General features: G+C 45.1%; 1 protein-coding gene across 1 annotated transcript in view; it reads right to left on the minus strand.

The window, feature by feature from the left end:
* Nucleotides 1–6,211: 6,211 nt before the first annotated feature.
* The window catches only part of LOC146796246 (tumor necrosis factor receptor superfamily member 16-like), a 70,097-nt gene continuing 51,823 nt past the window's right edge, over nt 6,212–24,485 (minus strand). The window contains exons 5-7 of the mRNA XM_085628744.1: nt 16,605–16,800; nt 11,968–12,113; nt 6,212–9,194 (exon numbers count right to left, since the gene is read on the minus strand). Of these exons, the coding sequence (XP_085484870.1) occupies nt 8,890–9,194; nt 11,968–12,113; nt 16,605–16,800 (647 nt within the window). The 3' untranslated portion in view covers nt 6,212–8,889. The remainder of the gene's footprint in view (nt 9,195–11,967; nt 12,114–16,604; nt 16,801–24,485) is intronic.

Here is a 24,485-nt window from a genome sequence, read left to right on the forward strand (position 1 = left end):
TTTGGAATAGCCTCTGTGTTTCCTGTCCATTGAGCTCCCACTCGTGGGATGCCGATGTCTGTCTGCTGAGCCAGTCTGCCTCCACATTGTCCTTCCCTGGTAGGTGTATGGCCAGCAGGTCTAGCTTGAGTGGGATGGCCCATCTCCAAATCTCCTGTGCCAGAGTGGAAAGGGGGAACGATTGTGTCCCTCCCTGCTTGTTGATATAGAACATGGTAGTGGTATTGTCCGTCTGTAACAACACTTTCTGGTTGTATAGCTGTTTCTGGAAGGCCTTCAGGGCTAGCAGGACAGTCTTCAATTCCAGGTGATTGATGTGTCTGACCGCATCTGCCGGAGTCCACAGACCCCTCACCCTGAGTTTGTTCATGTGTGCTCCCCATCCTATTTGTGATGCGTCCCTGGTAATGGTCACAGTTGGGTTTGGTGGTTTCAAGGTCTTTCCTGTAGTTAAGTTCTCCCTGCTCCACCATGTTATCTCCTCTTGCACCGCGTGCATAATAACCACTAGATCCTCCCAACTTCCGTTTGCTTGTGACCATTGCTGTTGCAGCCATTCTTGGAATGGTCTCATGTGAAGCCGTACATTGGGGACTAGGTGGATGCATGACGCCATCATCCCCATGATCTTGCTCACTGTTCTCACTGTCAGAACTCGCCCCTTCTGGTAGAGACGCGTCTGGTTAAGCAGGGCTATTGTTCTTCTGTCGCTGGGCATCACTGTTCCGTCTATGGTGTTGATCTTCGCCCCCAGGAAGATCTTCACCTGCTCTGGTTCTATCGATGACTTCCCCCAGTGTATCGAGAACCCCAGGTTTGTTAGTGTTCTTGTCACCCGTTCTGCGTGCTCCTCGCACTTTCCGCGAGTGCTTGCTTTGACTAGCCAGTCGTCTAGGTAAGGGTACACTTGAATCCCTTCCCTTCGTAGGTACGCTGCTACTACTGCAAGGCATTTTGTGAAGACCCTTGGGGCTGACTTTAGGCCGAATGCCAGGGTTGTAAACTGATAATGATCCTGGTTGATGCTGAACCTTAGCAGGTTTTTGTGTCGCCTGTTCATTGGGATGTGCAGGTAGGCATCCTTGAGGTCCACGGTAGACATGAAGTCTCCACCTCGTATTTGGGGTAGCACTTCTTGTAGTGTTGTCATTTTGAATTTTTGCGTCTTTATGAATTTGTTTAGGAACCTTAGGTCCAGGATGGGTCTTAGGGATTCGTCCACCTTTGGTACAAGGAAGTAGTTTGAGTACACTCCCTTGTTCCTTTCTCTGCGTGGCACTAGTTCTATGGCCTTCTTTTTCAGTAGTTGAAGTGTCTCCTCCCGGAGTTGAGCGAGCTCCTGACCCGAGCGCTGTCTTCTCTTTGGTTTCTTGTTTGGAGGCCTTTTCTTTAACTCTATGCAGTGTCCGTGCTGTATGACGTTGAGAACCCATTTGTCTGAGGTTATTTCTTGCCATTGTTGAAGGTAGAGGCCCAGTCTTCCGCCTACCGGTGTTGCATGCTCGTAGGCGCTTGTTTTGTGTAACCCCCTTGGTGTTCTTACATTGCGCTTCACCCTTCGGGGTATGCTGTGGGTGAGCGTCCTTTTGTGCCATGCGCCAGTGCATTGCGGCGTTTCTTTCTACCTTCATTCCAGTGAGGTCCATCCTTCTGCTCTCCTTATCAGGAGGTGGCCCCGAGGTCGCCGGCACATTGGCTCTTTTCCTGGCCATGGAAGCAATGATGGAATCTGCCGTGACCGATCCCTTGATGTAAGGAGGATCCTGCGAGGAGTGCTTGTACTTCTTTTCCGTTCTGATCCTCATCATCACCTTCTCCCTCATAGTAGGTGCCTTCCTCCTCCTCTTCAGGACTTCGACTGCTCTTTGGCGTCGAAATCCCCTTCTTCCTCGATCTCCACGACATCCGTCAACGGGACCGTTGGGATTTTGAATTGTTTCATTCGTTTGTCGAACTCCTTCTTCCTCTGAAGGATGCTCTCCATCTCCGCCTCGAGCCTTCTCTTTTTCTTCTCCATGCTTGAGATGTGCTCGGCGTCGACCGCAGGTCTCTTCGGCGGAGCTTGCGTCGACGCGGTCTTGTCTTTCGTCGCCGAACGTCCCACCTCGTGGGTCTGTTTCGACGAACTCTGCCTCTCGGCGGTCTTCGGCACCTGGGAGTCCTTCTCGAAGGATCCGCTCGGCCTTTTGTCCTTTGAACCACTGGCAGACGTCGAAATCTTCGGCGCCGGTGTTTCCTTCGAGGACTTTGACTCATTTTTTCGAGAGAGTCACCATCCGATTTTCGGGGCCCTTTCGGTGGTTTTGTACTCGACGTGTCTCTTACCTCGTCAGGCGTTTTCTTATCGGTCTCTGCGACCGTGAAGACATCAGGTCCCTCGGCGATGTTGTCTTCATCGCCGGTTGATAGGCCCAGATCGTACAGCGACGGGGCCTTACCCTTGCCTTCCATGCTGAAGTTGGCTCTCCTCTGACGTTCTCTCACCCGGAGAGTCTTCGGCGCAAAGGCGGAACAGGCGTTGCAGTCCTTGCTCTCGTGGTCGAACGGCAGGCAAAGGTTGCAGACCGGGTGTTGGTCCTTCTGCGCGAACTTGTGGTGGCAGTTAGGGCAGAACTTAAATGGTGTCTTGTCCATTGCGCTCAGAGCCTCCGAGTGTGCATTTTCCTCTGTGCGTCAAAGAATTTGAGGATCCCCTCCTTCTTCATCGTCCCGGCTGTAATACCTTTCTCTCTGTAGTCTTCTAAAGGTTCTCCTTCGATGAAACTCGCGTATTTTCCTTCTTCCTTTGTCTAAAACTCTGGAGCTTCTCGATGACGATCCAGACCCAACGGCGGAAAAAAGAATCTGAAGATGGCGCCCCAAAGGTGGGACTTCCGCAGGAAGCACGACGACGTCACGAGAGGTGCACCAAATGGTGGGACGTCGACGCCCACCTGGGCTGCAAAAAAGAAAGACTACGAATCCAGACCCAACCACCAGATCGCGGAATAATGTACAGCATAGTGAATCCAGAAAGATTCACGCTGCAAAACCATGGTGCACGGCGGCCTGCGTCGGCGCATGGCAGCAGTTAGTGCTCCAGCGCAGGGGGAAGCACAGAGATGCAACATATGCAGCGTGTCACAGCAAAATGACTTGCTGCACTGTGCTGCGTTAGTTTATTGTAAATCTGCCCCTGGATCTTTGACCGTCCGAAGCACTTCTGCGAGGTGTAGGTAATGAGTGCCTCCACCGTTGGGCGCATCTTCTCTGAGTTGTAGGTAGAGAGTGCCTCAACCGTTGGGCCGTCTCTTCTGCGAGGTGTAGGTAGCGAGTGTCTTGACCGTTAAGCTGTATCTTCTGTGAGGTGTAAGTAGTGAGTGTTTTGACCATTGGGCCGTCTCTTCTGCAAGGTGTAGGGCAATAATCTGGGCGTAGGAACTCTCCTGACAAGTGGCAGTCCTTATATAAAAAATCTTATCACAAATTCGAATTTATGACATAAGTTTACGAATGTCTGACATACATTATATGCATCAAGGTATGCGCTCTAGACGGTTCCTTATACACACATAAGGGAAAAGGACGTCAATTCAGACGAAATCATTTTGGTTATATATATATGTGTTCTTATTTAACCATGACATAATGAGGAGTTGACATTTGACCCAAATGAATGTCGCATTAGATGCCGTATTTATGTCAATAATCGAGGAACTGTCTGGGGACATTTACGTTAAAAGGCAGACATGGCAATTATTCTGCATAATATGGAATATGGTGGCTTCCACGGTTTTAAGTTAAGGAAGATGGCGGCTTCCGTGAACAACAATGGAGTAAGGCCTCCAGTAGATGGAGTCGTTCCTTAGGGACTTTGCGTCAGGAGAAAGGTGGTGGTAAAAATGCCAGGACTTGTATAACAATTTTCTGTCTCTTGCCCACTCACCTGTTTTTTAAGAACCTCCTTAGTAGCGTGGCAGGCTGCCACCTGCACTAGTATACAATATACTGCTGTCATAATCAGTGGACATTTATCATCATCGACACAGTAGCCCCACCTAGATGGAATCAATGCTACCCACCCACATAAGAGAACTTTCCCTGACAGATTATCAGTGTCTGGCATGTTCTGAAGATTCTTATACATATGTATTTCAATGTTGTGATATATGTACTGCACATTCCAAACGCCTTGCAAAGCCAAAATGTGCAGAAGGGCCCTCAGTGTTTTTGGTATTCTTTTTTAGCATGGTGCCCCGCTTATCCACATGCAGATCCAACCTCTAGGTAGGCAAGAGGAGCTGTACCATATTAGTTGTGATGCTTGCCAACCTACATGGTGGACTTGTGTGACCATGTCACTTGATCGAGATACTTTGCAAAGCATGACAAACATGGTCCTCCGGGCCCATATCAGACAGACTACTTCTCTGCCATGTTTTATTTAGTGATACCAAAGGGGATGATGGACGGAGCTTTATTTAGTGACCCACCACCTTGTTGTAGCACCACACCTGAGCAAGGACATGCTCATTTCCTCTTTTGTATGTATACCAGTGCAAGGGCTCAAAGGTCTTCTCCGGAGCATGCTCTTAATACCGTCAAATGCCAGGATTACTGGTCACCAAGGCTGTCTAGTCTTGACCCCACCTCATGCCTATTTCTTCCACCAATCTACGTTTCCTTGTTGGCTCTTCATCTCCATCTTCCGTGTATTTTTCATCTCTGCCTTTTCTTTTAGTCTCTAAATTTCACGACGTCAAAGGCTGATGATGAAAAATAGGTCTTAGTTGCCAAAATGGTGTGCTGGTGTCCACCACCTGTATAAATCAAACACTGATTTAAGTTATATGAAAGTGTCTATCAATGTCTGGTTTTGCATTGTAGCATCTGTATTGTGATTTCTGTATCTCTAGTCCATTCTCGAAAGCTCTTTCCAAGTGGACGATTAGGTAGGACCCAAACTTCTAGTGCTTCGATGAGATAAGGAGCTAGTTGTCGTCTCAACTAAAGTGTAGAGTTTTAATGTTGGGTGTGATGTCCAGAGAGGGTGCTCCAGACTTGTTGCAGCAGTGCTGGGTGCATGAAGGCCTAAGCAAGAGAGTGAGGGATAGCTTTTCAGTCAGCATATACAAATCTGTGTCATACATCACTCTGATCTTTCACTGCACTGATTTAGGTCACAAAAATCTGCGTGATATCAGACTCCTCCTCTGGGCAAGCATAGGAAAATACATCATCTGCAACCTGCCCTATATATAAACGCGCAAAAACGTGATCTAGCGAGTAAGGCAGCGGACCTGCTTATCCTTACACACCAAGGAAAGGGCTTCTAAAGGTAAACGCCTGTAGCAGTGCGGGCACCAATGCACTAATCTTTAAAGAACCTGCAGCGTCCTTTAGATTAGGGTGCTATGGAAGAGAAAATGCATCCGGTGGATTCCCTTCCACGTTTATCACTTCCTCCAAATATCCGTAATTTTTTTTATCAACAATTAATTCTAAGTCTGCCTCAATCCCATGGAAGGAAAAAATACATTTCAGGGACTCAGTTAAAGAATTAAGAATGTATCTTGGAAGGGGGGGGGAGGGGGGGGGGGAAATCACTGGATGCTGGAATATTCCACATTTGAATATCTAGACCAGACTACTCCAACGAGTATATTGTGAGAGGCTAGTAGCTCTCCAACTACCTGCAAGTAACTCTAGTATGTGCAGCCCAGCGTACTAAATTAGAAGTTATTGGTTGGGGCGAATTAATATATGTAAACAAAAATTCAACACAATAATGTGTGTATTTTCACAAGCTCATTAGCTGCTCTTTGGAGAAAAATGCATTCTTTTTTACAACATTTTTAAAGCTGATATTTCAGTGATACATCATGAGGCGGTAGGGAGATTTATTCGTAATATTATCACCTTTGTCCCGGGGACTTTGCAGCTATGGCTGGTGTGTATTACTCACCAAGAAGCATACCATATTAGCAAAGTCTCCTATACATTACTGCTTTCAGCCATGGCTATTGAACTGAGGTGATCACTGCTAGTAATCTTGCAAATGGTGGCCTCTGAAGTAATCTTGTTTGATATTGTCACTATTACAACATTTATAATATTAGTAGCTCGGTGTGATTTTCATTTGTCATAAGTAGTTCTTATTACAATGTCAAAATGTCAGTATGTCATTACTAAAATACCCAACCACACAAAAACGAGATCTCGGTTAAGCAGCTTCCATGTTTAGCACTTTTTGTGCCTTGATGTACAATATTTATTGTATTTCATGTTAAGTTAAGATGCAAATGTAATTTACAGGCATTATAAAAGTATTTGATTATGTCCTTATCAAACCCATTCTTGCCCACTGCCCCACCCTACCCACAAAGAACTGGACAAACCTTATGTTTCTCACAACATGTTTTTCGGATAGCATTTAGCTAAGATGAAGAGTCATTCTCGTTTCATTACTAAAAAATGTACAAATTGTGAGTAGAAATAAAAAACGTATGAAAAAAGACAAAGTATATTACAAGTTCAAGATAGCATCAAAGTCCGGATCACTTTGAAGAGCACCACATGTTCATCTAGCAAGGCGTTCATGGGCCAGATTGTTACAAAATGGAATCCCACAGTCCAAGGTCCTCTTTGATTTTCTGTCACCTCCGAATAGGACCTCTTGATTAGCATCAGATGATCATTTCGACAGAAAGAGCACCATAAAAGCGGAGAAGTGATTGCCGGCTTTCAATAGAGCGGGTGAGGAACAGGCACACATATTCATGATGATATGGTTAGATGGATGTTTTCACTTAATGTGAAAGGAACACACTGAGCATCCATTGAACTGAGCCCAGGATAAATTCAAGTTCATGCTTTGAGGGAAGGAACAGATTTCCTATGTCAGTGCTGCTGATACACTAACCCCCCCGCTAAGTTGCGACCAAGGTGACTCGGTTTGTGATGATGATTGGCATCTACTACTGGAGTTCTCACACAAAAGGGAACTCTGGTGGGCTCACACAACAGGCCTCTGACTCAGTGATCAGTGACTTCATAATTCTAAAAAATGACCAGCGATCAATTCTTCCTGCTTATTCAAAGGTACCAAATGATATTCGAAAGATATTCATGGAATTTGTACAAAGCGGAAATCAAGTTGCTAGTTGCATCATTAAAATGCCAGAATAAAGATACTGTTGAGGCATCGACATGTCACCTGGGACACATGCTTCCTGGTTCGTACACCAGCCAAAGGTTGGGCTGCGAACATTCAACTACACATCAATTTGACTAGCTGTTCTGAGTAGTTTTCCCCTGTACTACAAGTCAAGTACCATCCACATTCCCTGCATGTTTCATTCACATTAGCTCTAATGTTTCCAGAAACGTGTTTGTAGGTTACAAATAAGTCCTACATGTGCATATGGGGTAAAAGAAATAAAGAATTGGAGGGATAACATTGAAAGGAATGAGAATTTCTGAAACTCTAAACTTGGTTGTACAAAGTTCAGCACTCGTGTCTTTCGACACTTCTAAGGAGTGAGGAAAGAAGAGAACTATTTGGCATCAGACACATGATGACAACAGATGCTACACTTTCTGAATATGCAGAGAAACTGACAACCAATTCCTTCGAAGACTGAATGTAGTCCTTGTCCATGCTATCTCAGTACTGTCTTTATTTACACGAGTGCTTCTTTGAAGCATGTGTTTGGCCAGCCTTTGAACTGGGGAAAACGTCCTCTTGTTTACACTGAGAATCTCTTATGATTAACATGTACTGATTTCTTCCCACGTGTGCTCATGATGTTGTTCAAAGTGCACTTTGAAAACAGGGACACTACACTTGCAATAGGAATCAACAGTGATACACATTGGTAACAGCCAAAAAAGCACATTTCAGAAACACCCAAGTGAAGAAATCTCCCAATGAAGTCAACATGGAGCTTTTGATCTTCTAGGCACATTTCCTCATCAGACAGCTCAACAACTCAACACTGCATGCACTGGTTTGTGTGTTCCGCTTCATGTCATTCACTTTTCAGCCAATGAAGTGGGCATCCATCTTAATCTGGGAACATTCTGCTCTTAGTGTGATATGTACAGGCACTGTGGATAAACAAAAAACAGCCCCTTTCTACTAGATGCTACTAAGAAGGTCTTAGCAACAGTAAGGCACTCATAAGTTCAATCACTCTTTTCTAGTTCACTAAGAACAGGTAAAAAGAAATCAAAAGTGCATTACACTTTCAAGCACCATTTAAAGTGTGTGGCCTTCACAAACAATACATGTAGAGGATTCCATCACCAATGACAAGGAAGAGGCAACTTCTCGTGAAGGATGTTGGCCAGCAGCCATTGGCTTTGGGAGGTAGGATCATTCTTAGGGGCATCACCGCCTAATATTAGATCGCAGGTTTGTATCCTTGCTGGTTGATCAAAAGAACTGCCACCGTGTGCAGCTCGACAAATGTCATGAGAACCCATGGTGTTAAAGAAAAAAAGTTTTGATTGTCATGTAGTAGAAAGTTTGTTTCACAAAAATGTCCATGGGTATTCAAACACCATGCTTCGAGGCACTCCAGGCACAAGATCACAACAGAATCAATATTGAAAGGGATGAACATGGAGGAACCAACAAGGCTGATTTACAAGACATCCAACAGCAAAGATTTTGAGAAGACCTTGCTCCAGAAGCTGCTCCTTTACCGCAATTCCAGCATCTTGCCTGGCACCGATGCAGTCTGTGACAACGACCAACTTGAAGATTCGCACATTATTAGACCAGTCCATCAGGACTTCTCTGTCACCACAGCACATGTTTTTGTGCTTCTTCACCGTTAGTCAACAGTGTCTGTATTTAGAATTAGTTATTTCTGTTGGGGGGAACTGTCCACCTTTTAGCCTTCATTATACCACAGAGCTGGCTTCTGATTTACTGTTGAGTTTTTCCACCACATCTGCTCTCTGCATGTTGATGAGTGCAGTGCACAGCACCTCCAGCGTGGCACCCTCCTTGGTAGACCAGTTGGTAAGGAGGGTATGGACAGGGTGTTCACCGCGACCAATAGTATCAATGCTGTCCTCCTCAAAGCCAAGTAAGATAGCCAGGCGTTGCCAGTCCTTGCCATGACTCAAATCTCCCAGCAGCCGCTCTACTTCTTCCTGCTTGTGAGGCGGGAGGTTAATGTAGAGCTTTGGTTCTGTCTTGTGCACTGCGCGGAAGAAAGGAGAGGTAATTAGGCGGGGTTCCCAGAGCGGAGCACATATACATAGCGGTCTAATGATAACAGATTTTAGGGGCATATTAAGAAGGAACAGGGAAATAACGCTAAGGGCGCTTCGCGTTAATTTTTTTAACGCCCGCTATCGCTGGATAATATCGCCTGGTTATCGCGTTATTAACAACGCTAACCGCCTAGGCGATAAAAAATCCAGCGCTAGCGGCATTTTGGGAGGTTATCGCTGGTAATGCAGCGATAAAACTACAAGGAAAGGAATATCCTTGTTGATGGCCCATGGTGGATTTAGCCATGTAGTCCACCTCGTATTGGATTACATGGCTAAATCTGAAAATTAGTAGACGTAAAAAAGCAGCGTTAACCGTGGTTAGCGCTGCTTTTTTTGTCTCTAACAGGGTTAGCGTGAAGCTTGATAATAGGAGAAATGTCGCTTAGCGACATTTCTCCTATTATTTTGCTCTGGAACGCCCACTTTGCATCTTATTAGAGATGCAAAGGGAAGCGTAGTGAAAAAGGGTGCTAACATGCGATTTTGCATGTTAGCACCCTGTTGTTGATAGGGCGATATTTTTATCTCCGCTTCTTTGGCTTTTAAAGCCAAAAAAGAAGAGATAAAGCCCTTGTTAATATGCCCCCTAGTTTGATGACATAAGAGCCAACATGTCCAGCCTGTGTTCCTTTTTGAACCCAAGACAATGATACATAGAAATACCGCTGACAGATAAGAATCATGGATCTAGACAGTACAAATATTTCACTACTTGCAACATCTTGAACTCATCTCCTGATAAAAAAAATATAATCACATCATAATAAGGGCTTCCAATTTTATTGTATTTATTTTTTGGGACATTTCTGTCTATTTATCCATTTTTGTTTTGCTGTCAATCTGTACATACATCTACCTGGCAGTCATAACTAATAGCATTAAAAAACAACCGAATTCCAGATATTATGCACATTTAAAAATACAAACTGACAGGAAAATATGTGATTTCGTGTCTCTATTTATCTGTAACAATCAGTAAAAACAGAAATCTGGCAGCCTTCAATATATTGTGTGCACATAGCGTCTTTGAATTGTGGTATTTAGTTTGTCCCAGCTGCCATGCTGTTAGGTAGTTTCATGCACTTACTGCCCTGGGCTGCACATCAAATAGAAATGGTATTTAAGCACCACAGGGGTTAACTATGCTCGAAAGGGTTGCTCCAAAGAAGGAAAAATATCTAATCTTGAACCCCAAAAAATGTGGTGACAGGCAGGGCTTCAAGTTTGATTTAAATAAAAAAGGTAAGGGGTGCTACAAAATAAGCATAGTCTAAGAAGCATCTCATAGAAACCCCTGGGTAACTAAGGGCCTGAACTAGTTATGCAGATGGACTACTCCATCACAAATATAACGCATATCACATACATGTTGCAGCGAGTGACTGTGACAGGAAAGTAGGTCGTTTTTAGGTTGAGCATTCAAGACCTCTTGTATATACATTAGTATATACTCTTGTATATACTTTAGTATGTACTTATATGTGTATGTACTTTGTGGGCTCTGGAGATCAGCCCTAGGACTTGTCTGCTTCCGCTTAGGGTTTTCTTTTTCTGTTCAACTGCCTCTATTTAAAACAACCAGTAGAGGTCAGTAAAATACCAGAACTGCTTTCAGCTGAGGGACTTTCTTTTTTTTCCTGGCAACTGCCTCTATTTAACTTTCTTGATAGAAAACGACCAGCAGAGGACAGTAAAATACCAGAATCACTTTTTCTCTAGATTCCAGTTCATAGAAATTGTCTTACATGAGCACCCGTAGACAATTATATTTTTTTCAAATCTTGTATTATCAGTGATATAACCACCGAAGGCCCTGATTTTATATTAAAAACAGAGCTTTGGACTATACCATTTCCCGCTAATAGGCAATATTTCTCTCCATGTGTTCCCATACCTGGTGTGTCACGCAGTTTGGTGCTTACTTTCCCTTCCATGTTAAAGAACAGTAGATGTTTCAGCACCCAGGCTAATGTGCTGCACAGCTAAATACATATAAGGTCCCAAAAGGCGAGACTGATTGCATTGCAAATGCTTGTTTCTTTATCAGTGAAGCACAGAAATAGTGGGTCCACAGTGCCATGTTATAATTTCAATTTGTTTTTGTTTGTTTCCAGGGTTCCCTCCTAACATTTTTCAGGCACGTTACTGGAACGCTCCCTGGGTGAGCCCTAGCCAAATTCATAGCAAAAAAATAGGAATACTTGTTTACATTTAACTGTGGCAGCAAGAATATGTTATGTAGGGAGGTTACTCAACAGTTTTGAGAATAAAATGTTCTTCCCAATCCTTTGTAGCCTGGTGTGTAGAGGTGTTACCAGGCTCCACCCCTGGACTGTTGTACATACCCTTGTTAAGCTGGTTAGGCACCACCCCCGTACTTTTGTACCATTGCTTAATTTGCAAAATAAAAAAGTGCCAGAGCCCTTATCAGTAGGACTCCCCAGCTTCCACCACCCACTGTCACTGGTACCGCTGCCAGAGACAGTACTAACACAACTACTAACCATCACACTCCTACAAGTCTGACAATTAAGACTGTTGGAGGCACCCAAAGCCGTGAGAATGGCATGGGAACAGGTATTTGTTAATTTTAATATGTTCTGAATTGCTAAACAACTGTTGTTCTGTTTATCTCTAAATTACACAAACAGTGCACCGTAAACCACCTGTTCAAATTAAGCACTGCTTTCTACATACCCTTATTAAGCTGGTGTGGCTCCTGCAGGCTGTGCGTGTCTAGAAAGACACCACTGTCGCTGTGCAGCTTCTCAGTCTCAGGATTGGAGCCCAGCTCCACTGCCCGCGCCTTTGCCAGCTGCTTCTTTTGCTTGCAAGCGCTCCAGCTGTTGTCATGATGGATGGGGCGTGAGAGAGCATGAAGAGTGAGCATTAATAAAATATCAAATAATTATATAGTCTTATGTATGTTAGAAGAAATCAATTGGTAGAAAAAGAAACAAAAACAGTTGCTAGACAATTTCCTTCAAAGAAAAAAACATTTTAAAGATAGTATACAAAAATGTTCACAGTATTGTTAAGTAAATATAACATGTTGTCACGCATTACATTATGGCTAACACTTTCATGCATAGGAACTGTAACATGTGGCTTGCTCCAATTATCCTACGGCTGCATTAAGAATAATCATTTATTTAGCTGGGTTCTGAACTGCATGTTTCAACCAATAACATTATGTAATTGGAGCAGCTTAATTTAGCTCCTTTCTTACACGTTACTTCTTTACTTTATTTTATATACTACTTTTTTAGTCCGTATGTTCTAACCTTTCAACAAAGATGGGAGGATTATGAATGTATTACTGAAATGCTCCGTGATACCCTTTAGCAAGATCATTTAATGAGTGCATATTAATGTTGAAGATTTTATTATAAATGTAGCTTTTACTCAGGATTTATTCTGCTTAATATTTTAGACATTTATTAATTTTAAAATGCGTGCACATATATTCAAATGTAAGAGTGTACTCTAATTGCTGTGTTAACTTAGCATAACTAACGGCCCTAAGCTTCTGAATTTCAATGTTTAACTTTGCCATGAGAGTTGCGTTGTTTGAATGTTTTCTCCTCTGCAGATGCAGATAGAAGGCTTCTTTAATTAGCATCAGACTACATTGTCTGTTTGTAGCGACAGTAAGATAAGGGAAGAATTTCTTGGCAAGAAGATGTGTTAACGAATTGGGAGACGTGTTCTCATGGTGGAGAAGGGACACCTCAAGTACAGTCAAATGTGCCCAATCAAGAGTGTGGGAGAAGAACTGAATGTTGAAAATGTATACCTAAGACGATGGAAATGTATTGGAAAGTGACGTAGTTGGTTACCTTGAATGCTTGCGAGTTAATAGATGTTGTATTGTTAGTTAGAGCAGCAGAACCCATTAAGATTTCACAAGGTACTGACCTCTGGTTTGATTCCTCTCATTGTGTAGCTTCATGCTATGCTTCGTGGGCTTGGAATACTTTTTTTAACGAAAGACTCCCTGATGCGACACCTGTTCCTTGCTTCCCATAGCTTACTAGGGTTTCGCTGAAGTAAGCATATAGTAGGATAAACTAGATTTATCAGAATTACTAACCGTTACCTAGAATGGCACAGTTTGAAGCCCTCAACGCTTGTGAGCAAGTGGTGCCTGCCAGCGAAAGGAAGAATTATCAGGGTAAAGCTAGAAGGGCAGTGCGGACATATGTGGATTCTAGATGGTATGCAGAACAGAAAAGATGGAGAACACACATGATAGAGAGAGTGAAGTTGTAACCTGTATTGACCGATGAGAAAGTGGGACAGGGACAAAGAAGGAGGAGAGAGACGAGTCGGAGAGAGGATAGTGATCAAAAGATAACTACTCTGGAAAACACAACCCTCCTCGTGCACAAAATCCCAGACATTTCAAACAGTCCTCAAAACTATACAAAGCCATATCAATGTCAGAGGCGCCAGGTACAAATACCAACCACACAATATGAGAGAACAGTGAGGCTGGTACCGGAGAATGCTTGAAGTGCGGCAGCGCTACTCCAGCATCAAAGACTTTACATTGTGAGTATTAAAATCATAATGTCAGCTTTCTTGAAACACCAACAGTGAGTCATACTGACCCATAGTCGGCGCTCACAGTTTTTTTTTAAACTTTATGATACATTTCCGTGCCCAACCACAAGATGGGGGAATAATACGCACCACGGGAATCTAGAAGAGGTTCACATTACAAAAGTGGGAGATCTTGGAATAAGCAGAGGTGCGGATAAGTTAGGAAGCTGGAGAAGGGGGAACACCAGAAAGGGGGAAAGGGATAGCAGGGTAAACAGAAAGAGGGGGAAGCGGGGAGAAGAGGAAGTGGAGAGCAGGGGAAAGGTAGAGCAGGAAGAGGAGAAAAGAGAGCGGGCCTGGGAAAAATAGAGTGCCAAAGGCAAAGGGAGGTCGAATTAAAGTTAAAGGAGAGGGGAGTGGGTGAAAAATAAGAGAAGGGAAGGCAAAGAGTGATCAGCAGGAAAAGCAAGAGACGGCAAAATATCTTGGGAAATAGGCAGAGAATGTAGAAGAGGGCGGGCAAATGGAGAGTGGGGAGAGCAAGAGAACTTGCTGAGGCGGAGCAAGAGACAAAAAGAGGATGGGAGAATGGAGTGAGCGTGAATGGGAAGAGATTAAAAGAAGAGGAATTGGGACAGGGAGAGACAAATCAGAAAGCTAGCTGGGGGAAATATGAGGAGGGAAGAGGAAGGTAAGCGAGTGGGGCCAAAGGGTGAGAGAGAGGAAGAAGAGAAAGCGAGAGATAAAGATTGAGAGAAAAGGAAAGACAGAGGGGGTAGAAAAGCAGGGGGTGACTAATTGTGTGTGTGTGTGTAGAGAGACAGCAGAGCGGAGGGGAGAGAGGGAAGGGGAATGGGAGACAGAAGCTGAGAGTGAAGGGGAAGAGAGTAAAAGAGGGGTGGGGAGAGAGAGGGCTGTAATCTCACACAGCCCTCCCTGCACATTTCATCTTCTTGCGCCCGAGGCCCGGCCTGTGAAAGGAAGCAGCAGGCTAGGCCCTTCCTTGGGGATGAGAGGCTGTAAGGCTCCTCGTGACGTGAATAATGCTGCTGGAGGCCTCAGAAGTGGCCTGCAAGGAGGAGGGGCGCGGGGCATTCCTTTTCATATGAGGCAGGCGCACATGTTCTCTGCCATCTCCGAGGTATCAGCTTGCTCATTTGTAACACCTGTGCTCTAAAAGAGGAGAGGCGGGGAAGAGACACTCTGGGGCCCTCACGACTTTCTGGAGGGAAACCAGAGGCGCTACTCTTGAAAAGGCTTGCACGGATGGGTGCGAGTCAGTCAGAGCCCAGCAGGAAGTGCTTCCTGAGGCCCGATTCTACGTATAACTTTACGGACTTCGCCAGCAGTTCTATCTTTTCTGAAAAACGACGCCCAGCTAAAATCAATTAACGCACAAAGGACTTATTTGAATCTCGACAGAAAATAAATTAGGCTTGTTTTTTGTATTAAAAAATATTGGTAAACATGCGTCCTTTTAGTGGAAATTCATGGTCTATTTTTAAAGACGCCACACACACTGTCAGGGAAATACCCACCATTCAGTAATCAGATAAACTCTGCACGTTTACTCCTGTGTCTGGAATGACTAAACAGCAGGGGGCAGCATGAACACCAAATTAAAAGCATTTCCGACTTTAAATATGGAACAATTAGCCGATTGAAGAAGGTTGGAAGCAAAATGAAAACACATTGCTGCTTTGAAATCGCAGCCAGTTTGTTTTGCATTTTCTGCTTAGGAAGTTCCTAGAGAAGACGCTTGTGGCTGGAAAAAAAAGTCCTGTTTGCCGCCATCTTGAGCAGGGAAAACTTTTGGCTAGACTAGAGAAATGCTCAAAAGGCGTAATCCCAGCACCGTCCCCCATCCTCTCACCACACAACATAATATCACTCCGAAGCATGCTAGCATAGGTCACAAAGACCTCAGTGCACCCGCCCCCCCCCTGCACACATAGAAACCTACAAAGCACAAAGAGCCCCCCCGCATGCTAGTTGTCTCGTCTCATCCCAACGAGGACCACACCCCCAACCACTAGGATCCATCTCTTACATGCCGGAAACCCTCTGCTTCCTGCCTCTCCAGCACACAGTGACAACCCTTAGTACAACAGCAGCCCTCTCAGTTCACCAGTTGCACCCACCCGTCTGGCCAGGCTTGGAGTGATATGGAAGGGTCTCTCTGATTTGGTCTGCAGAACTTCGACAAATCTTCATTCAGAACGGTAACTTTTATATTGTGCTATAGCATTAGTTGTAGACCTCCAAACCTCTGTCATAGACAGAAAAGGGTATGACCAACATAGATAGGGTTGTTTCAAATCAAATTTCCTGCCCAAAGTCAGACAAAACTATCAAGGTTTGTTGGGCAGACCTGCATACAGAAAGTAACACTGCAAAACGTGTATCATGTGCTCAATATAGGCAGAGACACACTCCAAACTGCTATATTTGTTTATCAAACGCAGTACACTGTGAAGACTGTTTTTTTTGCATCAAGTTATTAATTAATTCAACAAAGTTCTTATGTCAGGTGACATTATGCCCCTCATGCGCTCCTAGACCAAAAAACATTCTCCTTTGGCAGTGTACAGTTTTGCAGTGTGAAGTCTCTTCTAGGTTCACATGCAGTGCATAAGTCAACCATCTACTGGTTGGGTCTGGGAGTGTTAAGGGTTCAAAACTTATCTCACTCTGGAGAGGTCACAGAATTCACTATAGATTCCCTTTATTCTACTTTGGACAATGAGAGGTTTTAGAGCATGACCAATGGGAGAGGTGGTGTAACGTACCACTTGAAGGCCACATAGGCGATGAGTCCCACCACAACGGCCCCTAGGATGGAGCAATACACGGGGATGATATTGTTGCTGCCGTCCTCTCGTGGGATGAATTCAGGAGAGCTGGGCGAGGCGCTGCTCCCCGCGACCCACGTCTTCTTGGAACTGTCCTTGTCATCCTCAGTCAGGCTTGGTATGCGTAGCTTCCCTGCAGAAGGGACACAAGATATGTCAGGATTAGTGTTACGGTCGTGTGAACACATAAAGCTAAATACTGCTATTATTCTTTTTTGGCCACACACAGTTACCCTACAGCATAAGTCACAGCGAGACAGATGCTGCAGTTTCTCAATGCAGAGACTGAAAAGTTTCAACAATAAATTGTAGGATATCAGGAGATACATTTATTGTTATATAGGCGTGGCTGCAGAGGGTCGTCTTTCGGATACTGGTTGCTTATGCCAGATTTACCAAACTTTTTAGCAACGCAGCGACACCTTGATGCACTGCACTGCGTGAAAGGGAGAGGGAAGGAATGTGTATTCCTGTCCTCTTCTTGCACTGCCACCCAATGTGGTGCTATGTGCCAACGCAGGCACCCTTGCACTGTGGTGCAAGGTTGTCTGCTTTACAGGGAGGATTATTTTTTGCAGGAAGGTACAACTTCCGGTGCAAAACAATCCTCTGGTGCTTTTTCTTCTTTCTATGTATACTGCAGAATGCAGCGCACGTAGAAAAAAGAAAAAACTAGAAGAAATCAATATATTTCTACTTGTTATGCTCCCCTGGGAAGGCGTACAATTTTGACACACAAAAAGGTCTACCACTCATGGTAAATCTAGGAATGTGCAAAAATCCATGGGTGGATGCACTCCACCCATGGAACACCTTCCTGGGGCAGAGTAACGCAGGACTGGTGGTGGGCAAAGAATTCCACTCCGCCCGCAGAGTTTGTGGAGTTTTGCCTACTCCACATAACTATGCAAAGTGACGCGGAGCGGAGTTCTTTCACTCACAGTTGGCAAGCAAGAAAAATCACGCGCTAGACCTCCTCCCGGTGAGATTTCTTAACGCGGGTGGTCGCTCCCGCTCGCGTAGAGGAAGCTGCCTCTTGAGTAGAATATTCACTTGAGCGGCAAAAAGAAGCAGCACCATCTGGCACAGTGCGTAGTGCCGTTCACGCTGATTTTAAAGTGCGGAATATACTCCTGGTGCTAAAAATCAGTGCGAGCAGTGCACCATACCACACTCCGCTGCTTGCAGAACTCCGCAGAGTTTTTTCAGCGCTTCCCGGGGTTCCGTGGAGCAGAACACCACAAACTGCGCCCAGGCCTACACAGGACCATACAGGGTGGTCTTGCGTTGCAAGGTAGATCTTACTTAAGTGTTGCATTGCCCTTGCATTACCTTGCATGCCACAAAGGCAAAGCAACACTACGATAAATCTGGCCCTTAGTGATGGATTATATTAAATAGCTTCTTAGTATGTAATAGTTACTCAGTAGATGCTGCTATGGGTCTGTGTGGTGTACTGCGTACATGGGGACAATGACGTTTTTTCTTTCTGCCGTGTGTAATGGTATCTTTGTCCATTTCGTGGTGTATATGCCATCAGTGCTTAATTTGTCAAATATTAAGTGCCAGGGCTCTGACCAGGAGGCCAGCGCAGCTTGCACCATCCATTGCCCCTGTCATCTCTGCCAAAACAACTACTAACCATCTTTCTCGCATGTAAATGTGACAGTTCAGATTATTCCAGGTCCCCAAAGCTAAAGGAATGGCTGGGGAGGGAGGTATTAGTCAATTATAAATGTATAATGTTTTCCTAAACAACTGGTATACTGCTCATCTCCAAATGACATGAGCAGCGCCACCTTGTGGCAGACTGCCCTAAGTGTGGTGTTAACAATTAGGTGCTGGTGCCGAGCACCGGAAACCAATTAAGTGCCGGTGCTCAGCACCGGAAAGCTCCGGCTCAAATTAAGCACTGTATGCCATTCTGAACTTCAATATGTGTGGTAAATTTCAGTTATCTTCGTCAGGAAGGTTTATATGAAGACTGCTGATGGGATGTATTGGTGTTCTTGGCGAGACACACAGGAGTCAAATGCTTAGCTAACTATTTGGCTTTGAGAAGTTATGCCCAAAATGTACTGTTAGTCTAAGAGTAGGAGCAAGAGTAGGACATGCTTAGAAGTGCTGTGGAGGTGGCAAACATTTAGCCAACTGTATATCTTGGAGAGGTAACTGCTTTCTAGTCGGCCTCCTTACAAGAGCATTGCACCAAAGCCACATAGCAAATCTGCATTGCCATACGCAACAAACACCCTAGAGACAACAAGTCCACCAGTGGCGGCTCGTCCGCTAAGGCGGAGGAGTGTCACCCCACTGCTTTTAAGCAGTGTAACTAAAGATTTTAATAATAACTCAATGTTATTATCATTTGATTTGTTCCTGCTGCTTTGCAGGTGGGGCGGGGCTGCTCTGCCCTCAGAGCAGGGCAGGGGAGAAGTGGCTTGCACCCTCTCGGGCCGGCTTAACAGCCATGTGCACTTTGCATGTTCTTCATGCATTACAGCCTGGGTGGAGAACATGCCCAGTCCCCGTTTAAGTGCCGAACCACGGCGCTCAGACCAATCACAACTCTGCATTGCAGCATTGTGATTGGTCAGGAGAGCCTGGGTGCTTCCTGTTATGGCCCAAGTCCGACTTGGAGGAGAGACGCGGTAATAAGGTAAGTTTAAAAAAAAAGAAATGACATTCTTCCATTTTGCACCACCCCCCGATCCATGCCGGCTGCCGCTGTAGCCCACTCTCGCTGGCAAAACATAACTCACCCTTGCTGCTACGACATTCCATCCATAAAATGCTGACCCAGCTCAGATGCTGATGCATGTAAACAAGTACTATACACTGGCTGACCAATGGACAATTACTCGCCGCCACCAATTGGGAGAAAAACACAAAGTACTCCGGCAAAAGTACACACACACACAACACCAAAAAGAGCTTCCTTAAATCTAACTTATGACTTTCTCAGTCTTATACAAACCATTTAGAATCTTCACAAAGAACTCACTCAACTAACCACACACTACCAAACACCAACAAAACAAAAGGCTATAAAGTGATGATTCCTCATGTCCGATTGGTTGCCTTTTCAGATCCGCCCTAAAAAACTCCTAGGCGAGAAACTGCTACTTTGCTATACCCAGGGATTTAAGTAGGGTAGGACCCTTCGGGTCTCCGCCCTGGTAGGAATCATACCTTGACCTTAAACGGCCCCTTATTTGGCCCTATATTCATGTTTCTAGCTTTATAGGAAAACACCATGATTATATTGACGGTTAAAATAATCCATGTCTGCAATGTAGCTTATGTGACCATTTAATTTGTTTTACTTAATCTTGTATTCTCTAAGAGTGTTTGTTTTTCCCCAGAATGCTGGGTTTCTCTAATTTGTTTTCATGCAGCATATTAACTTTTGTATACTGCATATTATGAACGGAGTCTGAGCCACGAGTGAGACCTCTGGAGATAAGGCTGAAGGTAGTGCACATGCTCATCCAATCCTTGGCCTCTCACAGTGCTTTCAGGTGAATGGTGTGCTATGTGTTTGAGGAGGATGGTGAACAGAACGACATGCAAGAGAGAACATGTAAAAGATAGTGAAATGTGAATTCTGGTTAGAAAAGATGAGATATGCAAATGGAGGATTTCAGAAAGACGCGGGGAGAAAATGAGTGACTGTTTAACGAGATGAGAGACGGCAGAGGAAAGTGGTGTGAAGGTAAGAACGGGAGTAATTGAGAAACTCCAAAGCCAACTGCCCCTTCCACTGACCTTAGCAATGTAAAAGTTACATTCTCATATTTTCGTAACTTAAACCTTTTCAGTTCTAATTATTCACAAAAGTCACTAATGTAAATCATGTATCCGACACTGGTAATAAGCAATGGCAACGGCTAGATTTAGATGCATGTTATTTGAGTGATACGTCTGGATGCAATAACAGAAAGCTCACAGAGAGGCACCAAAATACTGGTTGGGTGGCACACTACAGAAAGTGCAGGGTTTTAGTTCAGCCACACCCCTTGGAAAGGATTCCTAGTTATGCTTTTTAGGCCTCACCCCTTTATTTCAGCCCACAGAAAGCCTTGGACAATCCGATGCCGTTTTGGGATATACAAACGTGAATAACATATACCTTTGTGCCCAATGTGCACTGGTCTAGAACGAAGCAGGAAAATAACTAGAATACAGTTGGATAGAAATTTGTAGTCATAAGTTATCTCGCTTTCTAGAAAGTGTGTACGTTTTCAATTTATCTTCTCCATTCCCCCTTGCCCCCATTAGACATGTGGCGAAAGCCATTCCATTGTCTTGGGATTCACACCGCTTATTGACTGAATGACGTCACAGCCTTGGGAACCAATCCCTTGCCAAGCCTCAGGCCTGAGCACGTGCCCCTGCACGAGCTGCGTGTGTATGCTTTCTTCTCTTAGCAGGAGGTGCGAGCTAGCAGAGAAGACACATTCCGGCAGAGGGGGCCCGTGGGACCGTGGCGGTGTCTGTGTAACCGGGCCTGGGCTCCCGTCGCTCAACAAAGTCTTATATTTCATCATGGTTATTAAGATGAGGGCTGTCAGAACAGAAGGGTACGCAGCCACATGCGCGCGCCCCCGCTGGGGATCAGGGCGCAGCTGTGCTTTGGCCAACTTTCCCGTCATAGTTCCCTTCATAGCATGTCGTGTTACAGACAGAAGACCCTCTCCCCGCCCGGCAGTATCTCTTTCCTTTCTACCCCCAGCCTGGCTCTATTGGTTATCTTCTCTTCCACACCTGCTCCAGTATGCGCCTGCTTCCAATATCCCCCTCCCAGAGTGCACAGCAGATGCTTCTATGCGGATTCCATGAGTGGTCTTGGACGTTTCATTCTGGGGGTTCTCTCCCTCAGATTGTTAGTAGGACGGCAGGTAAAGCACACAGGGTAGGAACTGGTGAACGTCACAGGTTTGAATCCCAGGGGGTGTGGTCTGGATAAAACGAGAACCAATGAGCTGGATGATAACTCCGGCCCTTAAGTGCTGAGAAGCAACCCAGGTTATATCAAGTTAAGGCTTGGGTGCTAATGGTAGAGGTTACTGTCGGCCTGGCGGTTTCAAAACACTACCCTTCTGTTGTAAAAGAAAGCACTTTCAATCATTTCTTGACTGTTAAGAGTAGGTGTAGAAAATTCCATACACTAGATGATGTATAGGGAGAGGCTTTCCATTAGAGCCCCAGGGGTCCCTTTTCCTCTTCCCCAGATCTAGATCCAGGACAGATTTCTGCCCATATCTTGGCAGAAGACCGGCTACATGCTACTGTGCCACAGGCAAGGCGACACCCAAACTTCCAGAGCACTCGAGACATGCAGTGAGCCGGGAATCTGGATCGCTAAATTGCACCATTATTTTATTTTAGTATATATTTAAGGTTTTTGGGAAAGCTTGATATTACCCTTGTGCGCATCATGGAGCTAATCGCACCGTGGACAAAGGCGGAAACATCTAGAGGGATTACAGATTAAACAGGTATGTCTTTCGCAATTTCCTAACTGGAAGGTGATCTGAAGTTAGTTGGACAGTGAATTCCAAACGCTAGCAGCAAAGAAGGAGCGACTACCGGCTTGCATCCTTTTGATTTCTGGACGAGCTGTGAAAGGCTCAAGAAAGCTGGTATGGAGTTAGTAAGTTGTGAAGGGATGCGAGGCTGCTGCCATATATCATTTGCTTGAACATGCTTGGGGATAGGAACCCAGTGAAGTGGCCTGAGATGTTGAGAGAGGCACCCATCGAGGAGCCCTAACATCAAATTTCAGTATATTCTGAGTATTGGCGGCAGGAGCCATGACTTCCATATTATAAAATTGAATGGGCTTTGCTAAAGGAACAGCATACATACTGAACCCAAAAATGAGCCCTGAAGCAGAAAGCAAGCCTCATATATCTTGGAAGGATCGTCTAAAGGGAGGGAGAGCAACCTTCAGGAACCTACCAGATAAAACAAGCAAATAGGTTGTGATCTCCTCCCAGAAGGGGAGGGAGCCAGAGCCAAGGTAGACACTGAAACAGGCAGACCCAATTTCACTATTGATCTGACCTATCATTTTCCTGGTCCTATTTATCCATCCATTTGAGCCTACAATATCAACAACGCTCAACAGACCGCATCAAGACACAGTCGTCTAGCCGCCAACAAGAAAAAGCATTCTTAAAGACTACAGGCAGTTGTGGACAATAAGACCAATCAATCTCACTCCCTGCTGCAGTGGCGTTGGTTTTCCCTTGTAGGAGACCTCACAGTTACACAGATTGATAGTACGGAAAATGGCCTCACCTGTCAAGCTCCCGACCTGGAGACCCTACCACCACAGGCCCAATAGCAACTGAAAATCAACTCGGTATGGCTCAGTATGCCGTTCGCCAACAACACAACATGTTTCAAAGAGGCCACCAGAGCAGGTAGTTTCCTCTTGTCTACAATGATGAAAATGCAAGTCCCACACAGCCATCAAGAGTAGTAGATACTGCACCTGGCTTACAGTTTGGCATTTCTTACACATTCCTTTTTTCCCTAATCTCAAAGCCATGAAAACAGCAGCAAGAACCAAGGCACCGTGTTTGCTTTCTACAGTTCCACCTCCCTGACTTTGTCCCGAAGCCCTTAGTTGTAATAAAAAGACAGTTGAAAGACCAAGGCTAAGACATGAGGTTAACCCTTTGAGGTCACAGAAGGCCAATGAGTGCTGGGTAACAATTCTGCTACCTCAGCGTTTCAGAAAAAGAATACCCATGCAAAGGAAAATGATAGAACTACCTTTTCGTTCCCTGCCCACTTCCTGTTAAGTTATTAAAACTTCCTGTTCGATACCATTATTTCCCAAGAGCCCCACTTCGCTGGGTTATCCTGCTCACAAAAGGGTCTAAGGGTAGCAACTGTCTGTGCACAATAGTAGGCGGTATCAAAAGTCATTTCCTGGATTATTTCAGTGCTGAGCGTGGTCACTGAACCACACCCAAACGGAAAACTTCAGTTTTCTTGCTTAGAGGTTGAAAATATGAAACACCCTCATTGTGTCTGTTAAAGTGACAAGCCACCCAAAAATATGAATTGTGACATAATTTAACTACTGATGACTTGTTGAAAGTGCCCTTGAACTCGGTTCAGCAGAACCAAACCAGGGCACTCAAAGTAGGGCAGCCCACGATAGCTTATTCGTTTGCACGGCCACCTGCATGGCAATCTGCAGCACAAACTGCATGACATCAGACGCTCATCGGCATCTCTTATACAATCACGCACTCGTCCGTTTCAAACTCATGCACAGCCACAAACAGAACATGGCTCTCCGGCGCGAGACCTACACTGCCCACGCAAGCCATATAACAAACCCAGGATTCCATATATGGCGCTCCCAGCCTGTGCCCTCACCCCCTCCCCTTCACACGTGAATGGCGGCCCGTGCTGGCAGCCCACGTCCGCCCAGGAAGAATGTGACGGAAGTGTGGGTGTGTTGGTGGCACCGGAGGGGTGCGGGTCACCCCCTACAGGCACGGGTCAGTTCCCAGACCTGACGCCGCCTCGAGCCGCCTCCTCGAGGAGCCAGGGAGACTCTCGCTTCGAGCAGCCACTCTGAGACCTATCCTCCATTTCGCGTCAGGAGAAGCAGCGGCGGCACGCGGATTAGTACCAGGCCGGAGGGTGTGCATGGGTAATTTGGCTACGGCGGAAGGAATACGTTTTTCAAGTTACGCTACTGCACGTAAAGGTTCGGGAATTCGTCTTCTCACTCGACAATGCACAGTCATGTGTTGTAGGCAGAAAAATAGCTAGAGTTGCTACTGCTAA

The sequence above is a fragment of the Triturus cristatus genome, chromosome 10 (assembly GCF_964204655.1).
Source record: "Triturus cristatus chromosome 10, aTriCri1.1, whole genome shotgun sequence".
Taxonomy (NCBI): Eukaryota; Metazoa; Chordata; class Amphibia; order Caudata; family Salamandridae; genus Triturus; species Triturus cristatus.